This window comes from Eucalyptus grandis, chromosome 8, assembly GCF_016545825.1.
Source record: "Eucalyptus grandis isolate ANBG69807.140 chromosome 8, ASM1654582v1, whole genome shotgun sequence".
Classification (NCBI taxonomy): Eukaryota; Viridiplantae; Streptophyta; class Magnoliopsida; order Myrtales; family Myrtaceae; genus Eucalyptus; species Eucalyptus grandis.
The window spans coordinates 18,628,612-18,647,756 of record NC_052619.1 but is presented as its reverse complement, the minus strand read 5'-3'; the positions used below and the strand labels follow the sequence as shown (position 1 = coordinate 18,647,756).

General features: G+C 42.1%; 4 protein-coding genes and 1 pseudogene across 4 annotated transcripts; all 5 read right to left on the bottom strand.

The window, feature by feature from the left end:
- Positions 1-3,202: 3,202 nt before the first annotated feature.
- Positions 3,203-3,544, bottom strand: LOC104416552 (annotated as a pseudogene).
- Positions 3,545-4,464: 920 nt separating this feature from the next.
- Positions 4,465-6,885, bottom strand: LOC104457014 (L-type lectin-domain containing receptor kinase IV.1-like). Its single transcript, XM_010071929.3, has one exon. The coding sequence runs from the start codon at positions 6,883-6,885 to the stop codon at positions 4,714-4,716; it is 2,172 nt and encodes a 723-aa protein (XP_010070231.2). The 3' UTR covers positions 4,465-4,713.
- A 3,923-nt stretch (positions 6,886-10,808) lies between these two features.
- LOC104457013 (COP1-interacting protein 7-like) lies at positions 10,809-12,186 on the bottom strand. Its single transcript, XM_010071928.3, has 5 exons — positions 12,015-12,186; positions 11,576-11,700; positions 11,243-11,295; positions 11,095-11,153; positions 10,809-11,001 (listed from the first exon to the last, which is right to left on the bottom strand). The coding sequence occupies exons 2-5, from the start codon at positions 11,586-11,588 to the stop codon at positions 10,809-10,811; spliced, it is 318 nt and encodes a 105-aa protein (XP_010070230.2). The 5' UTR covers positions 11,589-11,700; positions 12,015-12,186.
- A 2,634-nt stretch (positions 12,187-14,820) lies between these two features.
- On the bottom strand, positions 14,821-16,345 carry LOC104416550 (L-type lectin-domain containing receptor kinase IV.1). The gene has a single exon (XM_039298741.1). It carries the CDS (start codon positions 16,073-16,075, stop codon positions 14,978-14,980), a length of 1,098 nt encoding a protein of 365 aa, XP_039154675.1. The 5' UTR covers positions 16,076-16,345; the 3' UTR covers positions 14,821-14,977.
- A 400-nt stretch (positions 16,346-16,745) lies between these two features.
- Positions 16,746-17,514, bottom strand: LOC120287040 (wall-associated receptor kinase-like 21). The gene is made up of 2 exons (XM_039299691.1): positions 17,067-17,514; positions 16,746-16,957 (listed from the first exon to the last, which is right to left on the bottom strand). Exons 1-2 carry the CDS (start codon positions 17,512-17,514, stop codon positions 16,746-16,748), a joined length of 660 nt encoding a protein of 219 aa, XP_039155625.1.
- Between the last annotated feature and the right edge of the window lie 1,631 nt (positions 17,515-19,145).

Below are 19,145 nucleotides of genomic sequence, written 5' to 3'. Positions count from 1 at the left end.
AATAGAGTCTATTTCAAGCCCTAATTTGAGAAAATGAAGGCACTTTAGCTTCTTAATTGAATTTTTTTCAAAGTTCTTTTCTTTTTATTTTGTTTATTTCCTTCTTTTTCTTTTTTCTTTTTTTCCCCACTCTTCCTTCTCTCTTCTTCCTTTTCCAAGACAATCGAAGTGCCCTTGTGCGCCGCTGCCAGCCAATTGCCATCACAAGTCGATGCCAATGTGTCTGAAAATATCACAACTGCCACCCCTGACCACCTTGCAGCGTGCAAGTGTGTGTATGTGGAGCTCACAAGCAAACCGCCGCTGCACGTCCACAGACATTTTTGTTGGAAAATTAAATGAGTCTGTTATTGAAAAGGATGGTTTCTTACGATAGTTCTTGAAAATTTGGCTACTACCATTTCATATATAATTTTCAATGTGAATAGCAATACATGTAGGTTTCATTTGTTTCACAAAAAATATATAGTTTGAAAAATGTTTTTCTAAAATTAATCGCTTGTATCGCTTAAATAATTAGTCGATGAAAAAATATTTTCATTTATTGACAACAATTCATGTCCAAACATTTTCGTAAATGATGGAAATATTTTTTGTTTATTCATTTTCATAGGCGATATAAGTTATGGTTTTTTTTTATTAAAAAAAAAACTTTCTAAATCATACATTCTTCGCAAAACAAATAGAGTTGTAATGATTAATTGTTTTAGCTTGACCTATTTGCATCGAAATGTTATTTTAGTCAAAAACCTAAAAGCAAATATACAATTTAAAAAAATTTAATTGATCATTTTCGTCCATAAATTGCTAATAAGCGGAAGTCATATTAAGTGAGTTTTCTTCACTAATGTAACTATGTTTCGTCCATAGACTGAAATTTTTTACCGGGATGTTGACCAAAAAATTAACCGAGCAAAAATTATGATCGAAGGGTAAAATTGGGTCGTGATGTATGAGTGCTTTCCAACAATTCCCATTTTGACTCAATCAGACTGCTGGGTAATTGTATCTTGCCACTTATAAGCGGGACCTGCCCTTCTAAGGAAACTCACGGTTTTCCCAAATCATGTGATTAGATGAGGTGGATTTGGCCATGGGCTCTCTAACGTCTCAAGAATCACTTCAATTACTGTTTTCTTGAGAGAAATATTGTAACATTTCACCTTGACCGTTCGCTCGGTCAGATTCACAGAAATTCATAACCTTGACACTTTGCCGAAGATCGAGTAGCATTTCTGGGTCTGCTTATTTCAAAGGGAGAGATTGACGAAATATTCCACTTAGTCAATAAGAGGAGATCACAACTACACGAAACACACAATTCTCAAAAACTTCCCAGATTCCCCTTACACTCGGAAAATCTCACAATCCCAAATTCAAGTGATACAACACGTTTTCCTCACATGCTCAGACTTCTTGACGGCTCCCTAAGCTCACTAGGCTTTCGTTTTATGCGGAATTAGGTTGAAAACGTCTTTAGGAAACATTCCCTTTCGCGTCCAGCCTCAGAAATAGTATTTGAAGTATGTACAAGTCTCATTTAAATGGATTATTCGATATGGAGGAGCCAGTGCGTCATCGCACGGCCGCTTGCTGGAAGAAAATCAATGGGCTTTCATATACCCAAAGAGAGGATTGTGCTGAAGCAATATGTTTGTCTTCTACAAAACAACACCACATTTGGAGAGAGTTAGATACATTAGGGCGCAATCAATTTCCATTAACCCCCTTAGCATTTTACGACACCGAATACAAGTGTCTTGATAAGTGTGAAAACTGGGCTCGTCATATGGGTAAGACAATCCGACCCAAAAAAAGGGTGGGACAAATCTGATTCAAAATCAAGTCGAAAATAATGTGACCCCCCAAATCGACCCATTTAATCCATAATGACAATGCAATTTTTAATGACAAATACCCGATCCAACCTAGACTTAAGACATTCTAAACCAAACTCGAGTTCCAATTATTAGTAACTTTTCTCCTTTAATTGTTACCTTTAAAGAATGGACAACTCTATGGATCGACTCCCTGGTTGGTGAGGGAGCTTAGGTGCTTGGGTCAGGTCATACTGTAGAACTTCATGTGGCACATAAGCAACGTGGAGACGTAGGTGACCACTACTTCTTCGAACAACAATATCTGCGTGGGTGGGTTCAAGGTCAAGTTATAGATAGGGCCTCAAGGTGCAGGTGAGGGCAAGGTGGGTGGATCTTGCTTGGGTGATGAGCAATGCCCTCGCTCTTGTAAATCCGTTCATTTTTCAGGCATCACCCGACCATGGTGGCCTGAGATACGACCCACATAAAGTGAGAATGGATGGTGGATTGTTAATACGGAATTGTTTGCTACAACATCTATTGAGATAGCAAATCTTGAAGGACTCTTGATAAACTAGCGGTGCACGTGTGTCGTCGACCCAATGAGAATAATAGTAATATTTACTACCATTTCAGCCATATATATTCCTCAGATTACTGAAGTTTTATCTAGAATAAGGTTTTCGTGAATATACTATATTATATCATATTGAGGGGTTGGGGTACAAGTGGAAGCATAATAATCTAGTGAGGACAAGATCAAAGGCGGAAACCTTTTTTTGTTAATCTCCTCTATTTGCCACTCGGAATTGTTGAAAGTCTCAGACAAATGGGCACTTACCCTGAGATTTGGGCTCCATCAAGGCAGCGTTCAATCCAAATCGTTTTAAAAAGAATAAAGAAAATTTTTTACCAAACCTAACATTCGACTGCAAAAGTAACATTGGAGACACGAAGTTGCTTTAAAGACTCTCACAAAAGCGTCATAAAAGTTGAATTATCTCCATGCAATCTTTCCACACAAATGGGACTCCCTGAAAGATACAGAAAATGTAATGGCATGCTTTTGATACCAAGAATTGAAGTTGTCCATCCATTTACCTTTCCTATACACTAGTTAGTTCATTGTGTAAATAAATTCTCTTGCTAGAGAAGTCAAAACCATTCATCGCATTGATCAGCACAGCCCTACTCATTAGGGATGTGCACGGGTCATAGGGAATTTGTGTCCCGTGAATTAACCTCATGTACACCTTTAGAAAAAGATTTTTTTTTTAAATTCTTTTATTCCATTTCATTTATAAATACGACATTATAATAAGAATACGATGATGTTGATGTTGATGATGATGATGATGATGATCGCCTAGAACAAAAGAGCCCTAAGAGCTGGTGAACTAGGTCGTCGCCTTGGTGCTGTCGGCCACAACATGCTTGGCGAGCCGGGAAGCACAAGCTGGACGGCCGTCTAGATCTCCCATGAGGTGATGGTCGGTTTTGGTTGTAGCGCATGAGCCACAACGATTCCTGGGCCAGCGTATTGAAGATGAAGCTATTCATGATGCCCATGGCCTTACTCGAGAAGCCAATGTCCTGGTGGACCGGCTTCAGCATCTTGAAGATGTAGATCTTGTATGTCTCAACGCTCCTCTTCGCTCACTTCTTGTCGCCGGCCCCCTCATTCGGGAGCTTCTGCTCGACCCTTGGCTTCTTCTCCGCCATCCCCTCCGACTACCCTGCTGCATCGGACTTCTCAGCCACCACTTCCTCCTTTTACTCGAGGAAGCTTGCTTCTGCAGGGGGGCGACGGTGAGCTCAGCAACAGCGTGGCCTTGTCACCAGGCCGGATCGGGAAGGGGAGGGTGAGAAGGGAAGGAGAAGCGCAAAACAATAATATATATATATATATATATATATATAATATATAAGAGGAAAACCAAACCGAATTGCATTTTCGGTTCGGGTCATATCCGGTTAATATCGTGTTTAGGTTCAGAGCAAGCACACATCCAAATGGTTCGGGCCAAATCAAACTGAACTGTTGATATCCCTAAATCTATGTATTCAGTTTTCAGGGGAGGAAGTGTTTAAGAGAAAAAAAGAACTCCTGTTCCTTCCGTCTTAGGCAGATTGCTTCTGTCCAACTCATACAGAAAGAGCTTACGCGCGCGTTATCCCTGGCTAGGACTATTGCACAAAATATGAAGACCAAGTTTTCTAGCTGAGCTCTCTGAATCAAAATGACTACTTTCTCTGATCGGCCTAAGGAAGGATCAAACCCCTCCCAAACGTTTCACTCGACTTACTCCCGCCGGACTATCCTTGACAGTGGAGTCCCATACCTCTTGCGAGCTCAAGCCATTCTTGAAGCAAGAGCTTTAGCTGAGATTGCTGGAACATTTTAAAGGCATTCTTATCTTATCCCCTTAGCAAGTAAGAAAGCTGCTTTCGAAAGGTATGAAGATGATAATGTTGAGGGTTCTCCACTACCGGGTTAGAACTCAGAAGTAGGGGTGAGTGTGGCAGACTGCTTTGCTCATACCGGATTTTAGGCTAGGGGACCGGGTAGGATTGACTTAAAGCTCTCCTAAGAAATCTGTCCTCTTCCTGACGTACTGGACTGAGTGGCTAAGATCTCATCATATGCATAATGTGCCACGAGAAGTTTATTGTTCAATTTGCTTCAAGCCAGTCAAACTTGAAGGGCTGCGAAGTACATTGCGTCCATGACTCGCAAAGAGAATATGTAAAATATCAGAACTCATGCCATCACTGAACTATTAAGGAAACATGCACCTACACTATGCTTTGATTATAACCCAAAATATGGTTCCGACATGCACCTAGAAAATCCATATGAGGATGGAATAAAATAAGAAATTAAACCGGAGGCTCATCGACCACCTGAGGTGAGCGATTCAGTGACAGAAGACAAGTGCGAAAATGCCTTGCTTGTGGAGGACGGACAAGACATGGCCAAATCATCCAAACCTTCGCGATGAGCGAATGTTAAACCGCTGGAGGAAATGCTGGTGGACGACAATTCTGGCATCGGAAGATCACCCTCCAAGTACTGCAATACTTGACGCATGCTTGGCCTCATCGACGGATTGGGGAGGGAACACAACAACCCGAGTTTCAGCACCAACTCCATTTCCTCTTCCACAAACTCCGCCCTCAATTTCGGATCACTTGCCTCAAGAATGTCGCCTCTGTTCCAGCAAGAAGATACCCAGTCCACTAAGATCACGTCCTCCGTGTCCCCTTGCTTTATTGGCCTTCTCCCGCAGGTGACCTCAAGCAAAAGCACTCCGAACGCAAACACGTCGGTGCTCGCAGTGGCCTTGCCAGTACGCATGTGCTCGGGGGCCAGATAACCGAACGTTCCCACGACATGAGTCGTTTGAGGGTCGGTTCCATGGTCGTATAGTCTCGCAAGCCCAAAATCTCCGAGTCTTCCATTAAATTCACCGTCTAGCAAGATGTTACTCGCCTTTATATCCCTGTGGATCACTACTTGCTCCCACCCTTCATGCAGATAAAGCAGCCCAGATGCCACTCCTTTGATCACCCTTAATCTTTGCATCCAATTGAGGGTGACATTTGGTTGGTTATAGAGGTACTTGTCGAGGCTCCCATTGGGCATGTAGTCGTAAACCAAGAGCAACTTCCTTTTCCGGCGGCAGTAACCGAGCAGCGCCACTAGGTTGCGGTGACGGAGCCTACCGATGCTGATGATCTCCGCTACAAATTCTCTTATGCCTTGTCTCGATTCATGGGACACCATCTTCACCGCAATCTCTATATTCGATGTGGGTAAGATTCCTCTATAGACCCGGCCGAACCCCCCGACCCCTAATAACTCTTGGTCATGGAATCCTTTTGTCGCAATGTAAAGATCTTTGTACTTAAACCGGTGCGGGCCGTAGTCCCTCTCCCAATCTTCAAGGACCTCGGCCAATTTACTTTTCCTTCTTATCAGGTAAACTGCGCCCAAGATCAGCACCGATACAACGAAAAGAACCATCAGTGGTAACCCGATAGTCATTACTTTCGATGTCTCCTTACCGATCTGAGGAAGCTTAGGAAGTCGGGACAGGTCAAGTGCCTGAGCCTCTCCATTCACACTGAAGCTCCAACCCAGAACATAGTAAGAAGCTACGACCGAACCAGTCGCTGCTGAGAAGCCCACATACATGTTCTCGTTGATGATTGGTGAGAGATCCCGTCGAAGAGACAGAAGGGGAGTCATCGGTTTTGGCACATGGATCGGAGCCAATGTGACATTGATCAGTTTGTCCGCACCATCATAGTCCACCCAAACTTGCATTTGTTGACCGCTGATTAGGGACAAGTTGTTGAACTCCCCATTATCTTGATAATACCCGGCCGGAAATTCCATTACTGACGGCAGCCCATTCAAGTCGATCCCGATGTGATTATCGTTGATTTCCTGGAACTCGGGGCTGAGGATCGTGTCGAGTTCTACCCCGAACACATGATTGCTAGGCTTGCCATTGTTGGTTTCATTGAACATGCCGAGATATCGGCCCGGCAGGGACCCGGGGAGGCCTATCTGGGGTGCGACAACAAAGGCAAAGCCGTTGACTCTCACACTCGCATACGGAGGTCCAAACGCAAAGACGAACGTGGTGGAGAAGGATTTGACGGTGCCGTTCGGCAAGTTCTTGAACTGGACCGGGTAGGGATGGAAGGCGTTGCCCTGCTGCTCCTGATTGGTGTAGTTGTTCAGCTTCAGGAGACCATTGGAGGTGATCCCGGCGATCCCGTCGAGCCTCAGATCGGCCGATCTGAAATCGTTGTAAAAAACGGTCTCTTGAGCGTAAGTCAAAACTGCTAGCAGAGAGAGCAGAAAAATAGAATCTCGACGGACATGGCTCAAACTCAGAGCCCGCTTAGCAATTAGGTGAAGAATGATGCGGATTACCAAGGCTATGAAGAATCCAAAAGAATCTTCATCTGACGGCATCAAACGAATGTCGCAAATTTCAAAAATGTCTGCTCTACGTGAGACGAATTGTTCGTTGTCTTGGGACTTTTTCATGGGCGAATGCAACAGTCCCTGTTCATAAGTCAATTAGGAATTTTCAATTACGATGACTCTGAATAAAAAAATCTGAGTCGGAGAATGACTTTTTTTGTCGAAATTAAGTCTGGTGAGAGAGATTGAAGGAACATGGGCGGGCTAAAATCAAAAGCCCCTCAATTTTCTTCCGATGAGAAAAACAAAAGTTGATCGCGTCCACGAAATTGTTTGAGGAAGGACAAAAGGCCACGAGTCCACGACAAAAGGACAAAAAAAAAGAGAAAAGAGAGAGAGAGAGAGAGAGAAATTTGGATAATTACGAGTGACCAAAAAAAAAAAAAAAAAAAAAAACAGAGAAAAGAAAAGAAGGGCCATGACTATCTAACACCATTTTTGAAAAGGTATAATAAAAGAACTTTCATAAAGGAATCCAGTCCTACTATTTAATTAAGAGAAAATAATACAAATAATTCATAAATTTTGACCCAATATGTAATATAATTCTTGAACGTTAGCTTAAGGATCAATGCGATCTATGAAATTTTGATTTGTTCAATGTGACTCATGAACTATTGGTACATGTTTAATATAGTTCACAAATCATATGAAAATATTTAATATAATCTTTCCATTAATTTAAGATCCGAGACAATAATGAACATTTTCATATATTCTATTGACTAAAATGAACATGTATCAAAAGTTTAGAAATTGCATTATACAAATTAAATGATCATGCATCACATTGCATATTTGAGCAAAATTTATAGACAACTTGTTTCATTTTTCCAATAAATAAATTTAAAAAATCGATTTCGAAAAATTATAGAAAAAAATTGATATGGTCTTAAATGACCTTACATAAATTTTTAGAGATTTAATATATTTAATAGCAAATAAAAGTTAAAAGTAAGAGTAAAGGCCAAATGGCGAGACAGTTGAAGGCTCGGCATTCAGGTTTGTAGATGGCCATGCAGCAATGAGCGACTGAAGCACCATCTTTTTCGTGATGAAGTACTGAAGTTAAGATAAACGCCACAACTTAAATTGGATGGACTCAACAAGAAGAAAACTCGTACTTCTTTCGGATAAGTTTGACCTGTCAATGGTACTTTTCACCACAAATTTCATGGAGATTAACTTGTGGAGCACTTGAAGTTTCAGAAATTAGACTAAGACATACAAAGTCAATAAATTGAAAAACAAGGCCCGTCCAAACATTTGGAGTCAATAAATTGAAAAACAAGGCCCGTCCAAACATTTGGAGGAAGTCTCCATGAAATTACTTGGCCTTTAGGATAGTGGATTTTCCATTCAAGGCATCGACTAACTGAGCCCAAGCAACACTTGATTCCTCATGAGAGAGTTCCACTGCTTGGCACTGTAATGGCTTGGCCCTATTCAATCGATCCGGTCCACTAAATGGAGTATTCGAGTGTGATCATTCAATAAGATGACCATTCAGAGGAGGATCTCACCCCATGAATCTCTTCATGGCACTTCCTAATCGAAGTAGGATTTGGAGCTATACCAATATAATTTCATTCTCGACAGGGGATTTGAAATTCCCTTATGTGGGAGTAAAGAATATATTTGGAACTCCAAGAGAGAAAAAAATCCAAATTTGCAATGACCAATTTGTGAGGATAAATACTTATCGCTTTTTTCAAAGGGGGAGACACAACAATCCACATGGGAGGATGAATAATTTGGTAGGAGCAGAGTCCGTTTTCACTCATTTCAGAGGAGAAGACATAGCTCTTTACAAAGAATAATAAATAGCTATTCAGTGAATGAATAATGTTTGTATCAGATTTTGCAATTCCTTAATTGAACTTGAGACCCGATGCTGTATGGACAGTCTGTAATTATCCTTCTCCAAAATGCTTCCAAGCATGCAAAGCAGTCTGAATGAGAAAGCACCCCATTACATGTTGCATGACCGTAATAATTGTCGTCATTCTCCGTGGACCGACAGTACCTATCGAAATCCGAATCTGTCGTCTAATCATATAAACAACCGAGAACATGGCCGACGTTGTAATTGTATGAACTAGATGGCGAATATGTTGCTCCATTGCATATTTCCTTCACGAGAGTGACGTCTCGATTCCTTCTTGCGACAGTGAAAGTAGAAAAAATCTTGCTGCGATCCTTTAAAAAGTGACCAATTTGCTGACTTTTAATTGTGTATCTATAGCTAATCAGCTTGGCTATATAATGGGGTTATTCTTGAAATTATCTCCACAAATTTCCAGATTTCTTTAGTCAGCAGATCCGAGGAGTGCTTCCTCGAAATTGATCGAAGTTCAACTTCTTCTGCTAATCTTATTGTCGGTCATTCGGCTGGGCAATGAGAATGATAATAATATAAACTACTATTGCAGCCAAACCTTTTCTAAGATTAGTAAAGTTCTATCATTTAAAAAAAAAAAAAAAAACTAGTATAAGTAAAAAATTCATATTATTATCATGTTTGTGTACTTCAAGATTTTATTAGCGAGATGAGTGGACATGCATTGAGCATATTATTCTCTAATCTTTTAAACAAAAAACAAAATTATACGTAATGCATTTTAAAAAAAGTTCGAGGAACAATCTTATAAAGTGATAAGTTACATATCAAACGTAGATGGTGTCCCCAACTCTCTCGCATGAGTAGAGATTATCGCCACGCTCTCTAAAATGGGGTCAATGAAAGGCTAATGTTACCATCATTTTCTTGGACTAGGGAATCTTAGATGCACTAGGAACGACAAGTATTTATCCCCTCTTTAATTATCCATTTCTAACTGTACATTATTTCACTACCTTTGTTGTTATATAAATAAATAGACTAGGAGAGGTGGCCAGAGCTAGCCATCCTTTTTAGGCATTCTGCACCCATTATATAATGCTCATTTTGAGGTGTAGTTACTCCGCACTACTCGTGGCCCAAAGGTCTCAGATTAGCAAGTCCGTCACTGCGGTCACCCCAAGATACTAGCGGTCAATAAGTCTTTACACACAAGATATGTTGTACTTAGGCAATGCAGTAGGAGTTATTAAGAGCTTGCCTTGTAACATGAATTGAACTTGTGACTTTGTGAAAAATAGGTAATTCTTTTATTATTGAACTAATGAGGACAAATCCATATGCTCAATATTTAATGAAGAGAATTAGTTCTTGGGAAAATTCCAAGTAAAAGCTTGAAGTGTTTTCAATTTCTTAAATAGGGGTCCGAAATGAACCTTGTATCAAATAAGGGTCTGAAATAAATATGGTTGTTTAAATAAAGAAGCCTAAAATGGCCATGATTGTTTCAAATAAAATCCTGACCTCACCAGTCGCCGATTGACTAAATATTTCAACAGATCAAGGGCGTTTTCATCGAATTACAATTTAATTTCAAATTACTATTATCCTTTTCTTTTCCTTTATCACTTTTCTTTTTTTTCTTTCAAGCGAGGGCTAGCGGTGGTTGGCGAGGGCTAGCGGTGGCTAGCGAGGGCTCAGCCACCCTCGCAAGCCATTGATAAGGGCTAGTAAAGGCCTGTAAGCCCCTGTCGATCACAAGAGAGGCCACCCTCGCTAGCTGCTAGCAAGTAGGGGTGAGCAGTTCCAAATTCCGGTTCAGTTTCGTCTGGAACCTGGAACTACCTTCGAGTACAGGTTCCTCATTTTTTGGAACCTGGAATCTACCCGTCAAAATCAAGAACCTGGAACCTATCCTGTTACAGGTTCCAGGGTCGGTTCCAGGTTCCAACAGGTTCTTTCTTCTTCTTTTTTCCTTCTTTTTTTTTTCATTTTCAGATTTGAACTATAACGTACGTGCATATTCTACTATAACTTCCCACGTCTTAGCAAACAAAGGAGTCATGCATTCCTCATTTTATGTCCGCATATCTCAGATAAAATGCCTTCTTCAATCGAATCACTATGGTAAAATTGACATCTTCATTTATTTTTTGCAGATAACAGACTTCTTGTTTAACCCATACCTCAAACGCAAAGCTCCAAAGGCCTCAGCAAAATATATGAGATTATCTATATGCTCCAATTCAAACCCAGCAACCAGAGCACGAGCATAAGCCATTGCTTGCTCCTTCCGAAGCACTGCCTTTCGAGTCTCCAGAACCCGTTGGAGATGGACCCTGTTACCATCCAGAGTGAAATAGTCAATGAGCTCGGAGATGTATATCTAATGGCCTATGCTTTGACCAAATACTATTGACAAGGTAGTTTACTTGGAATTTTCTTCTGAGGCAGTGACAGCATCATCAGCTCCATCATATTTTGCTTTGGACTGAGAAGCAACATCACAACACAGATGTCCACCATCATAATCTGATGTTAGCGCATGATATTCCATTATTTGCTCGAACGATCACATACCTTATAGGACACAGATGACTTTGTGAAGTTTCCCTCAGAAACTGATGCATTTCCTGTCAAAAAGAGAGTACAGAGATTTCAGCTTATCAGCAGGTAGGAATAAATTAATGCCAAAATCAATATGCAGTTCATTAAGGCAAGGTTTGATTAAGAAAACTTTGTGCTTTCCACCAAAAAATAATAATAATAATAATGCAAGGCAATTAAATTACTTTTTTCTTTTCCAGAAAAACCTGCTCACAGTCAGCACCAAGCAGGTCGACCAAATTTTCTATGTAAATTCAGAAAGTCCTGCTCAAGTCAGGGTATTCAAGCATGTAATGCCGACCCTACCTTCCATTGCCATATCGATGTTTTGAGCTTCATTGGATAGGATTGATTCTTGTATCTGGGAAATCTCCCTCTCTAATGTGACAAATCTCTCTAGAACTTCAGGCGTCCTAACAAAACTTACAAATCTGCATGAAGACGAGAAAAGAAAAACGGAGAGAAAATTCAGTACATTCGACATTGATTACAACCATCAAGCATATTTTCTTATTTAGTATCTTATCAATAGGTAAACTGATCCATAATCAGCAATCAGGTGTAAACGACATTCACATATTATTCCTTTTTCGCCCTTTCGATTGATCTCCTTGACACATTCCAAAGAGCATAACGTATTTAGAACAAACTTCCAAATTTTGCAAGTAGTAAGGAAATCAAATGCAATTCAATGCAGGGACAATTTACTTGAAGCAATTGAAAGCATGGATGCTTGCTAGATTACCTCTCCAGAGTGGCTTTAGTGAACTAGGAAGCATCTGATCTCAGAGTGATGGAGTAGCCACCTTTAGATATCTGATCTTTCGCGGATTTAAGATGCGAAAGGAACGGTTCAAGTAATCCCGATGCCAACTTCTCATTCGCCTTACCAGTGTAAATCACCATATCACACCTTCCATTCGTATAACAAAAAGGCACGTGACAGAGCGGCGTCGGCGATGGGCAGAGGCAGAGCACGACAGCGACTAGTGTCAAGCGGCGAGGATTCGCGCGAGCGGCTTCGGCAACTGGCGTCCAGTGGCGTCCAGCGGCAGCGGTCTTGAGGGCGAGTGGCATCCGGCGGCGAGAGTCAGAGCGGCATAGGCGACAGGCAAAGGTAGAGCACGGCAGTAACGGGCATCAAGCGGTAAGGGTTCGCGCGAGCGACATCAGCGACTGGTGTCCGGTAGCGTCCAACGGCGGCAGCCTTGAGGGCAAGCGACATCCAGCAACGAGACTCAGAGAGACGTCTGGCAGCGAGAGTTCCAGGTCTAAAATCTGAATAGGGAGCACCGAGCAAGGGAGAGGGGGCTCCTTTTGGCTTTTGGAGCCCTAACTGGTTCTGAAACCGGTTCCGGTTCACAACCGGTTCCGAAACCAGTTCCGGTTCTGGTTCCACAATCGAAACCAGGAACCGGAACCGGTCCTTTAAGAATCGGGAACCGTGCTCACCCCTACTAGCAAGGGCAGCCTCACCTAGGGCAAGGGCGACCTCCCCCAAGGCAAGGTCATCCCTGGCCAATTGTTGGGATGGTGACCCTCGCCTAGCCCTTTTCAGCATTGCCGATGGTCGACAAGCCACCATCAAAGAAGAAAGAAAAGCTAGAAAAATAGACAAAATAAAGAAAAAATAAATAAGTAAAATGCTCTTGATCAGTCGAAAAGTCAAGTCCTTATATGAAATAAGATCCACTTCAGACCTTCATTTGAAATAATCTATTTCAAGCCCTAATTTAAGAAAATGAAGGCACTTTAGCCTCTTATTTGAAATTTTTCCAAAGTTCTTTATTTTGTTTCTTTCCTTCATTTTCTCCCCCCCTCCCTCTCTTCCTTTGCTCTTCTTCCTTTTCCAAGACAATCTAAGTGCCCTTGTGCGCCGCTGCCAGCCCGTTGCCATCACAAGTCGATGCCAATGCGTCTGAAAATATCGCAACTGCCACCGCTGTCCACCTTGCAGCGTGCAAGTGTGTGTATGTGGAATTGTTGAAAGTCTAAGACAAATAGGCACTTGCCATGAGCTTTGGGCTCTATCAAGGCAGCGTTCGGTCCAACTTGTTTAAAAAACAAAAATTAACAAACATAATATTCGACTCCAAAAGTATATTGGAGACACGAAGTTGCTTTAAAGACTTTCCTAAACACATCATAAAAGTCAAATTATCTCCATGTTGTCCATCCAGACGAAGAAAGTCTATAATGGGACTCCTTGAGAGATACAGAAAATGCAATGGCATGCTTTTGATACGTAAAATTGAAGTCGTCCATCAATTTACCTTTCCTATGCATCAGTTAATTGACCATGCAGATGAATTCTCTTGCTAGAGAAGTCGAAACCATTCACCACACTAATGACCATGGCCCCACGCATTAGGGATGGGCATGGGTCGTAGAGAATCTATGTCTCGTGAATCAACCCCATCTACACCTTCAAAAAAAAAAAAAAGATTTTATTTCTTTTATTCCATTTCATTTAGAAATATGAAATGGTAATAATAATAATAATAATAATAATAACATAACTTAAGAACAAATTTGGTCCTTCTTCTACGGCAGTTAGGTCCTTCTTCTACGGCAGTGCCCCACTGGGCCCATTGCCATGTGAAGGTAAAACCATCCCTTTCCTTCCCTTGTTCGTTAATGCACCCTAAACGAAAACGCCCATTCATCCTCTAATTCTTAGTATTTTATATCGGAAATAATGACATAAATAGTCCATAAATTTTGACAAAATTTATAATATAGTCCCTCAACTTTTAATTTGTTTACTTTAGTTCCCTGAACTTTTCACGCAAATTAAATATAGTCATTAAATTATATGAAAATGTTCAATATAATCTTTCCATTAATTCAAGATTAAGAGTAACATTGAACATTTTCATATAGCCTAAGAACTAAATTGAACATATTTTAAAGTTGGAGACTAAATTGCGTATTTGGCTAAAATTCATTAACCATATTGAATAAGTTAAAAGTTCAAAAATCACATTACATATTAAGCTAAAATTCGGAGATCAATTTGTATAATTTTCTCATTTGCCATCCTTGACTTTGAGACCATGTTAATCTATCTATTCAGCTTTCAGGGGGGAGGAAGTGGGTCATAAGCATAACGAGCCATGAGAAAGTTTACTGTTCACTTGCTTCAAGCCAGTCAAATTCGAAGAGAAATCTTGAAAACATTTAGAAATCAGGCGACCACTGGACTGATTAGGGTACATGCCCACGTGCACCTAGAAAATTCTACCCCCTATCACACGTCTCTCTTTTCTTCTTCTCTCTATACGGTCGTTTCCTTCCTTCACCCCTTCGCCTCCACTCTTGATCTGCAACTTGAGACCATGGCCACCACCCCCACACACAATCTCTCTCTTTCCCCACCAAAAGAACGAAGAAGAAGAAACTGAGGGGGAGTAAAGGAAAAACAGAGGGGGAGGAAGAAAAAAATGACCATTTTCCATGTGGCGCGATTAGGTCTATAGAGGAATAATAAGGAACACCACTCGGCGAACGAAGTCCGGAAAGCAGCAAACGAACAATGGTGCCGCGCCAGCAGCTAATTTGCGCCGTTGTAAAAATAAGAGCGTGCAGCAGGCGATACTTACACCGACTAGTACCAGAATGACTCACGGAGCCTGCAGATTTTAGATCTGCACATTCTCTCGGTTTACCATGAGGTAAGGAAGAAAATCAGAAACTAAACCAGGAGTCTCATCGCCCACCTGAGAGAAGCGATTCTGCAACAGAAGATGAGAACGCCAAATTGTCGAAACCTTCACGATGAGCAACTGTTGACCCGGGGGACGAAATGCCGACGGACGATGATTCAGGCATCGGAAGATCGCCCTCCAAGTACTGCAATACTTGACGCATGCTTGGCCTCATCAACGGATTGGCGTGGGAACACATCAACCCGAGTTTCAGCACCAACTCCATCTCTTCTTCCACAAACTCCAACCCCAATTTCGGATCTCTTGCCTCGAGAATTGCACCTCTGTCCCAGCGAGAAAATACCCAGTCCACTAAGATCACGTCCTCCGTGTGCCCATGCTTTATCGGCCTTCTCCCGCAGGCGACCTCGAGCAGAAACACTCCGAACGCAAACACGTCGGTGCTCGTAGTGGCCTTGCCAGTACGCATGTGCTCGGGGGCCAGATAACCGAACGTTCCCACGACATGAGTCGTTTGAGGGTCGGTTCCATGGTCGTATAGTCTCGCAAGCCCAAAATCTCCGAGTCTTCCATTAAATTCAGCGTCTAGCAAGATGTTACTAGCCTTTATATCCCTGTGGATCACCACTTGCTCCCACCCTTTATGCAGATAAAGCAGCCCTGATGCCACTCCTTTGATCACCCTTAATCTTTGCATCCAATTGAGGGTGACCTTTGGTTGGTTATAGAGGTACTTGTCGAGGCTCCCATTGGGCATGTGGTCATAAACCAAGAGTAACTCCCTTTTCCGGCGGCAGTAACCAAGGAGCGCCACCAAGTTGCGATGACGGAGCCGACCAATGCTAATGATCTCTGCTACAAATTCTCTCATGCCTTGTCTCGATTCATGGGAGACCCTCTTCACCGCAATCTCTATATTCGATGTGGGTAAGATTCCTCTATAGACCTGGCCGAACCCGCCAGCCCCTAATAACTCTTGGTCCCGGAATCCTTTCGTTGCAGTGTAAAGATCTTTGTACTTGAACCGGTGCGGGCCGTAGTCCCTCTCCCAATCTTCGAGGACCTCAGCAAATTTCCTTTTCCTTCTGATCACATAAACGGCGCCCAAGATCAGCATCGATACAACCAAAAGAACCATCAGTGGTAACACGATAGTCAGTACTTTCAACGTCTCCTCTTTCTTTCTCCCTGGCGACGATTCTGCTGTGGAACAAAAAGAGAGAGCATTTCATCATATGGTGCTTGGTGGACGAGGGCGAGAGATGGCGGGGACGAGCTACTGTGATGGGACTCGATTTTGCAACAGAGGGGAGAGACGAGATAGAGGCAGTGCGGCCAAGAAGACGAAGAAACAGAGAGAGAGTAAAAGGAAAAACGGGTGACGTGTGGAATTATGTGTTGTGATAAGGTCTACAGAAAAATAATAAGGAGCACCAAACGGTGACCGGCTGCTAATTTGAACCATATAAAGAATAAGAGCGTGTATTTTAGCGATACTTGAACCGATCTCAGCTTAATAGTACTACTAATTGATTTATGATATGAATGCCTATAATGTCGTTTGCATGAAAGAAAATACCAAACTATAAGAGGTGTCGACACAATTTTATAAGGATTTGATCCCAAAAAAAAAACTTTATAAGGAAAGTAATAATTTTGGACTCGCCTGATTAACATAGCGAACATTCCACTTTATAGAACTACTCTAGGATGTGCAATTAACACCACGGTCGACTAAGACTAGAAGTTGAGTGAATGGGTCATATTCTTAATTGGTCATAACAGTGAACGATGATAAAACCCTCCAACTAACCTCTCTGGCAGCCGGTGCCGGCCAAGAACCCGTCGCCTAGGAACCCGTCCCTGCACTTGCACCGGAACCCATTTCCGCCGCCGTTGGGCAGCCCTGAGAGCGGAACGCAGTCCGAATCCCGGGAGCACTCACACCTGTCGCCATTCACCCACCACGCCAGCTGTAACATCTGGACGCCCAGCGACACCGACACGTTGTTCAGCGCCTCTGCCGACATCGACGACAGAAAGAACTTGCAGCCAAGGGCGGAGAGCCTCGAGCGGTTGAGAAATTTGGTGCTGTTAGTTGTTCCCCTCCTCGGAGTAGCAGCTCATACCGGTGTTGGCCATGTTTTTAGTTTCGCAGAGGGACTGGTATTGGGCCTGGATGACCTGCGTATTGGGCAAATTGCATGGGGAGATCTTCGTGCAATTGTTGAGGAGAAGGGCGTTCTCCCCAATCGGGGCATAGTTGCGGCCGTAGAGATCGGCTATGGCTTCAAACGAGCGGTTGCACTCGGCCTCAATGGTGACGGTGACGGTTTCTGAGGACGCGGACTGCACCCGGAACTCCCCGATGAGGGCGTCCCCATCATCGGTGCAGCTGAGCTGGATTGGGCAGCCCGATGAGAACCCGAAGGGGTACGTCAGGTTCTGCTTCGCAGGCTTGCCATTGCGACAGGTCTGGCTGCAGGGCAGGTCGACAGCTTTATGCGCTCCAGCCGCGAGGATCGGCAAGACCATGCCAGCCAAGAGGAGGAGCATGGACAGAGCGGTCTTCGGCATCATTGGGCACATCGATCCGACTTCGTCGCAGCCTCGAGTGAAGAGAAGTTGATCGAGAGATTGTTGTTATTATCAACGAGAAGCATGAGGAAGGACCAGTAACTGGCCGAGGGCCCGAGAGAGCAAGTTTTCCTGCAGTTTCCCTATTCAGCGGATTAGGTTTGGTTTTAGTGGGGAATCATGTTGGGAAGAGAGGGAGAGTCAGAAGAAGGACGTGATGAATCTTTGAGAGCGCGACAGTGCTTAGAAAAAGTCCTGATTGAGCAAGCAAGCGATCAATACTCTGGTACCCACCCGCGGTGTGCGCGCTGATTTGCGCTCTACCCCCTCATCCGGGAGGGGAGGGGTTCAAATCTCCGTGTCCCTATTTGTGCGACTTAAGTGAAGTGCCGTGGGAGGTGGGCATTCGCACTAGTGCTCCTCTTAGTTTGTGTTGCCGGTTACCGACTGTATGATGGTTCAGGTCATAAAAAAAATACTATGATCTTTTTTTATATACTTATTTATTTTGGGATTATGTTATGTTGGGGTTTTATTAAGAAACTCGCACGTTGTAGGTCCCTAAGCTAATCACCCAAGAGATATTTTCTCCGATTTGTCTGTCATCTTTGCTTTTTTTGATTCCGTGTGTCCCAGCGTCTAAAACACGTCCGTTGGCCAATAGGGGTCGTGCTAAGAATTCAAAGGATCGTGAAATGATAAGAGTCAAAAGTTTGGCTTGCTCCCAGCAAGTTCGCTCTATATTAAAACGCGCTCTATTTATTTCTTCTACTTGTACTTCTCACTGTTCACTGATATGCACAGTTATCTTGCACCTTCTAAGTCAAGATTACACCATGAAATAGATTTGCTAATAGATAATTATCATGATATGTACATTGTGTGCTTTCTAGATCATTAATAATTCAGGACTAATTTGGAAATGAGTATCCATCACCCTCTCTCATTACCATTTGAAATTTAAGATAAGCGAGTCGCGAATTTGGAATTCAGGATAACATATATCAAACGGCTTATGATTACATCATAACCAAATAATAGAGTTTTTATTGAGAATTTTGCAAATTAAATATAGGTAAAATTTCAAAAATTATATTTTAATCTCCTTGAAGAGAGTTACACATAACAGGCAAAATTTCATCCATCCATAGAGTGACAATTAGGTATTTAAATCCTTTTTTCAGAAAATACGAAAATAAGACAAGAAAATGTAAGTAAATCTAAACAAATGTAGCTAATTTATCTACAATCACGTTGGATGATGTAGCAGGAACTTAAATCACCTATACACTCAACAAGTAGTAAACCTATAATAATGTCTAACAAAAGTCTCCTTTGAGACAAATTTAACCGTCTTTTCGAAATAGCAACTCATCTTATCTTAATGACAAGATACCAAGTGACATTATAAGTGATCAGCATTTACATGCTCCATCTGGTCCTTTGTTGGCATTTGGTGCATTACCTAATTTTCCCTCTTGATGTCATAAATCTTGATAGGCTTGAGTATTTTCCACACAAAAAAAAAAAAAGTGCTTGTGAGAATAGAAGTTTATGTCATATATATCTTTCCAGACATGGTTTCTTTTACTAAATTAGATCAAATTTCTTGCAGCAAGAGAAATATTAGA

Excerpts from the sequence above, each read along its gene's own strand:
- LOC104457013 (XM_010071928.3), bottom strand. Across the intron at positions 11,154-11,242 it reads AGTCATCTGTGTCCTATAAG|TCCAAAGCAAAATATGATGG; the intron begins GTATGTGATCGT and ends GTTGCTTCTCAG. Across the intron at positions 11,002-11,094 it reads GCCTCAGAAGAAAATTCCAA|GGTCCATCTCCAACGGGTTC; the intron begins GTAAACTACCTT and ends GGATGGTAACAG.
- LOC104457014 (XM_010071929.3), bottom strand. The coding sequence starts at position 6,885 with ATGAAAAAGTCCCAAGACAACGAACAATTCGTCTCACGTAGAGCAGAC.
- LOC104416550 (XM_039298741.1), bottom strand. The coding sequence starts at position 16,075 with ATGGTTCTTTTGGTTGTATCGATGCTGATCTTGGGCGCCGTTTATGTG.
- LOC120287040 (XM_039299691.1), bottom strand. The coding sequence starts at position 17,514 with ATGCCGAAGACCGCTCTGTCCATGCTCCTCCTCTTGGCTGGCATGGTC. Across the intron at positions 16,958-17,066 it reads TAAAAACATGGCCAACACCG|AGGCGCTGAACAACGTGTCG; the intron begins GTATGAGCTGCT and ends CGATGTCGGCAG.